We start from the raw sequence: 5,178 nt of genomic DNA, 5'->3' as shown, positions 1-5,178 counted from the left end.
TTAATTTCAAGGCAGCAGGAAAGCAATCGAAACAGTGACAAGTGTTTAAAGCTCAATGCAACGGCTACTGCCTGACAAAGTCCCTTGTTCAGCTGATCTCTCTTTCATTAGCAGGTAGATTTTAAAATGAAACAACTTTGCAGCTCGCTCCTCGCTAGCCCGCCCTGGTATGCTTTTTGGCTGTACTCCGTGCGGGCTGTGCAGAGTACTCCCCACCCAAAGAAGAGGTTGAGATCCAGCAAAGACCTTGAGTCGTCCCATCTCCTCCCAATATTCTTTTGGAGCGGGCTGAAGGCGTGGCGTCTAACACCCCTGCAGCCTCTGTGTAATGATTTTATTGCAAGAGGCAGACAGTTGTGGGAGAACAGGTTTGACAAGGAGCAGCATTTCCCCCCTCTAGGGAATATCTTTTCTTGGTCTCCTTTTGACATCGAAGTCAGTAATCGGTTCATTTCGGTGTCAGAACGATTATTTAATATGTTTATCTCCACGAGTAAAATAGCTGCACACCTGCAGACGGAGAAGCCAGTTGAAGGGATAATTTGGCTGAGTCAAGGGCGGGGAAATGTGCTGGCGAGGGGAAGAGAGACATGGAAATCGGTGAGAGAGAACAAGAGAGGAAAGACCGATCTTAAAGCGTTCACCTCTGTAGCTTTTCTACGCGGTTTGATGCATCAACCCAACAGGGAGGCGTTATTTTGCCCAGGCTCATTTCTGTTGGGGGAGGGGACTTACCCCAGTATCCTGCCCTTTAAATCCTCCCCACAGAGCTTCACTTCCCAACACGTTAGGGTGGGAAAAGTGGACAAGATCTTGACCCTCGACAGATTTGCCCTGCCCAGCCTAATCCAGTTTACCAGGAGAGGAGTCAATGCCTATGAAAGTCACCAGTGGCTAAAGCCTCCATACCTATCTGCTGCGGGGCAGAGGGGCTCTGCAAAAATACGCTGGTTTGCTCAGTTCGGGGGGGGGCGGGTTCTGCCCCCCCCCCCGCCTCCCCTTTCTTCTCCAAAGTCTGGTGGGGAGAAGGCAGCAGCAGCTTGGGCCCAGCTCTGCCTCAGACCACTGTAAAACTAATCTGGGTAGATGTTAAAGGACACTGAGCTATGAGTGTTATCACAGAGCCTGACAGCAACTGTCAGGTGGGGTTAAATCAGCGAAGGAACCCACCAGGCTCCCAGCTCCTGCCTCTCCTTCTCAGAGCCACGCCGGGCTCCTTTCACTGGGGCTTTCCCTGAGTGTCCCAAAGCACCGTGCCCGTGATTGCAGCCCTAGTCAAGCCAGTTCCCTAATTGTCCTGCTTTGTAAGCGTGCTTTGTCATGCTAAACAAGCGTGGTCCAGCCATTCTAACCTTCTCTTTCAAACTCTTTCTCCTCTGGTCTTTTGTCTACCTCCGCCCGATCTCCCATTTATTTATCTATCTATTATTTATATGCTTACCCTTCCATTGAGGCCCCATGTATGTTAATTGTGTTATGCCATTTAATTCTAACTCCGGTCTCAAAAGAGCACTTCATGAGAAAAGCATCTACAACACGGATCGCTTTGCCATTCAGCTCAAACCAGATGGACAACCGCGACTTTTTTTTTTCCAAAATGAAAATCCCTCCCTAACAAAGGGGACCTGATGAATAGCCCCCCAAACACTGCTAATTGCTCAGGACAATATGCTAATCGCTGTTTTCGGCTTCGGCAGGCTGCTTAGATTGGGTGGTAAAAGTTACATTGAACGCTGCTGGGGGAGAAAAGGGACTGGCCGCTTACGAAGGCGGATGCCACACACGCTCGCCGAGAGAGGGAAAGGGAGACAGACCAAAAAAAAAAGATGTTGACACGTTTAAAGGGGCCGGGCCATTTGGCGAAGCAAGTGACTCGCATCAAAGCATAACTCCGAGCTGCTCAGAGCTACCTGTGCAGGCCAGTCCCCTTCCCCGACAGGCCAGCCAAGCACATGGGTTTTGTCCGCAAAAACTTTCTCCTGAAGGAGGCTATTAAAAATACGCAGCGCCACGGATCCGAAATAGCGACATTGTTGGCCCTGGTTCTGTCTATTGTCAATGTCTATTCTTTTCTCCTGTAGCCAGGAAACCAGAGGAAATGCCAAGGAGCCTGGTTTTTAAACCTTGGGGAAAGTCCTGATAAGGCAGCTAAGTTAGACTTGGCTATGGACTGATATCTCCAATAGATCAGATACTCCAACCTCTCCCGAAAGCAGATGAGGCACACGCCGTCCTCTCCAGTGTATTACTGAGTCCATTTGTTTCACTTTTAGCAAATCATTGAACATAAGAAGTGGTTATTAAAATCTGTGTGGGTATAAACCAGTCAAAGTGAAACCGCAGCAAAAGGCTTTGTAGTTAACAGTGGAGATGAGATTAATAATTATGTATCCCGTATAATCTATAAATGCCCCGATCCTGACAAAACGCAGGTGAGTAATATTACTCAAGTGAGTAGTCCCACTGAATTCACGTAGGGCCCCTCACCCGTGTAGAGTTACTCACCTAAGTTTTTTCCCCCCGGGATCGGGCCCCAAGATGCTTTCCTGGCCGGAAGCGTCTGAGCTAGTCCTATGCAACTCAATCTTTTAAGCTTTGCTTTCGTGCTCTTAGGAGGAAGCTTGTCAAAATTGGGATTTTATTCACACCACATGGTTTGCTTGTTTAATGACAGATTGTCTTTATTCAAAATGTCTTTGTTCAACAAATGAACAGGTTAACGAGGTAAAATCCTTCTGGATACATTTTTCAAAGACATGGTTGAAACATATTGAAATTACCATCTTTTTTTAAAGTCTTATTCTTATTTGTTTATTTAGTTATTTTTACAATTCTACTGCCTGACTTCATACCTGACGCTCTGTCTAAAATGAACTTCGGTCTAGTTGCACTGGATCACACAAATTGAAAGACTATCTGTTTTAAATTAAGCAAACACTATCATATCATGTTGGAAAGAGAAACGTTTCCCTTTTCTGTAACTTTTAAGAGCCTTTTTGACATGAAAAGCATTTTTTACCTATTAGTGCTTGATGGCAAAATATATATATATATATATAATATAACACAGCTAATCTTGTCTTTTAATGTGCAAAAGGAAATAATAATAATAATATTAATAAATACCAGGACTTCAGAAATTCAAGTCCAAATAACAGCAGGTAATATAGAACTCATATACATTAATATAATAAATAAAACTCAAAACCGCCTAGCCTTTAGTCCAAAAGGGCAGGTCAAGATTTAACACATTTACAGTTCTTAGAGGTTTCTGCACCTAGCTGAGCCTCCAATTCCAGTTTCCCCAGGCTGAGGGAGAAATCTTTGTTTAATTTGACTAGCGAGTCTCTGCGTTCCAAGAGAAGTCTCTGTCTTTCCCCAGGTGCCATCAGATACACTGGCATCATTCTCCCATGCAGGTGGCCTTTTGCTTCTGCAGTTTCTATGTACATGCCCATGAGTGAATTCAAGTTCTGACTGCAAACCAAGTCTCGCTTGCGGGTATGTGGGTGTGTTACATGGCAGTCGCATGTGCTGAAGAATAGGGGTCTATTCCAGTCTTGGTCATGCCTGGGAATAATATGTAGGCAACTGGAGGTTGCAAACTGGAAGCCGACCAAGCTGTACAGTTACAGGGCACCACATACCCAGGGTTAGTTGGCGAAGGGTGAGTATGGGTGTGCTGGCTGGGGCAGCTCAAGCTGCCGAACGCCCCGCTCTGGTATCCCAAGGTGGAGGCGTAGGGCAGGGTGCTGGTGGCTAAGGTGTGGGGCACCTCGGTCATCTTCTGGATAGCGCTGGAGCTGAACTGGCTGGGGTCAAGTAAGGAGTAGGGTGCGGAGGTGGGAGGCAGGAAAGCCCTAGCCTTCTCTGGGGAGCTCAGCAGAGCGTCCGTGGCTCCCACGGGCAGCCCGGCCGCCTTTAGCGGGTCCGTGTCGCCCAGGTAAGGCAAAGGGAAGACATACCTGTCCTTCTTGAGCAGGTTCTTGGGCTTGCGCCGGGGTCTGTACTTGTAGTCAGGATGCTCCTTCATGTGCTGCGCCCGGAGCCTTTTGGCCTCGTCGATATAGGGTCGTTTCTCAGCCTCCGACAGCAGCTTCCACTCCGCGCCCAGCCGTTTGCTAATCTCCGAGTTGTGCATTTTAGGGTTCTCCTGGGCCATCTTCCGCCTCTGGCCCCGGGACCACACCATGAAGGCGTTCATGGGTCTCTTGATGTGATCGGTCGGCTTGGACATGGTGCTGTGGGGTGGGGGTCGCTCTGAGGAGTCGCAGCGGTGCTGGGCTCACCTAGCCGACTCGCCTGCCTTGCCACCCAAAAAGAACCCCAAAACTCTCAGCTGATCATACCAGTTCTCCGGCAAATCCACAGGCAGTTACGGGGGGAGAGGTGTCAACGGAGGAGGGGGGGGTAAGAAGACAAGAAGGAGAAAAGAAGTGAAAAAAGAAATCCAGGAGTGTCTCGGGTCGGAGTGATCAGTCTCTCAAGTGTTTGTGTGCGGGAGAGAGAGAGGGAGGGCTTGCTTTTGTGATGAGATGCTGCTGCCGAAGGTGTCTAGCCCTGCAAAGCACCTGGCTGGGAATGAGGAACAGCCGAGGACCAGGAGCCAAAAGCGGTGAAGTTCAAAGGCTAGCCTGCTCCGGACTGCACGCAATCTGACATAATCGCAGGGCGTTCACTCCCTAACCTGAGCGCCCAATCAGCTTGGAGAGAAGAATACCTTAAAAAGAGACAGTCTGAGAGTGAAGAGAAAGGGGGGCAGGCACTAAATACACGGGATTAAAGGGAATGCTTTTGTTAGACGTTGCGCTAATAGCACCAAATGAAACTCCGCGCGCCTCCTCGATAGAGTTCCGGGCTGCTGGGGAGAAATGGGACGTATTGTACCAGCCACACAAGAAACAAAAAATAGCCGCTTGTGAGTTTGTAAATCAGGCACCACAAGTCCAATGCAAGGCAGCATTTCCCCTTCCTCGCCAACCTCGGGGACAAACACAACCCCAGGGCGCAGCTAGCAGCATTTCTTTCGAAAAATTCAAACCACCATCTAAATACAATATATATTATTATGGTTGTTATAAAATACTTGCAAAATACAGGTACATCTATGCACTCACATTCTCTGGCTAACGGCAAAGCATGCCAATCTAACCCCCCTACCTATACACACTGTACCTT

At 48.2% G+C, this 5,178-nt stretch overlaps 1 protein-coding gene across 2 annotated transcripts; it reads right to left on the bottom strand.

Moving 5' to 3' along the window:
* Positions 1 to 457: 457 nt before the first annotated feature.
* Positions 458 to 4,598, bottom strand: SOX14 (SRY-box transcription factor 14). 2 transcript variants are annotated; one of them, XM_039488645.1, is made up of 2 exons: positions 3,966 to 4,598; positions 458 to 570 (listed from the first exon to the last, which is right to left on the bottom strand). In XM_039488645.1, the coding sequence occupies exons 1-2, from the start codon at positions 4,235 to 4,237 to the stop codon at positions 552 to 554; spliced, it is 291 nt and encodes a 96-aa protein (XP_039344579.1). In that variant the 5' UTR covers positions 4,238 to 4,598; the 3' UTR covers positions 458 to 551. The 2 variants fall into 2 exon arrangements, with proteins under 2 accessions (XP_039344579.1, XP_039344578.1); XM_039488644.1 differs by lacking the exon at positions 458 to 570 and having other exon boundaries at positions 3,082 to 4,598.
* Positions 4,599 to 5,178: the final 580 nt, after the last annotated feature.

The sequence above is a fragment of the Mauremys reevesii genome, linkage group 9, assembly GCF_016161935.1.
Source record: "Mauremys reevesii isolate NIE-2019 linkage group 9, ASM1616193v1, whole genome shotgun sequence".
NCBI classification, from domain to species: domain Eukaryota; kingdom Metazoa; phylum Chordata; order Testudines; family Geoemydidae; genus Mauremys; species Mauremys reevesii.
Note: the sequence above shows the minus strand (reverse complement) of the source record. Positions and strands in the feature narration are given on the sequence as shown.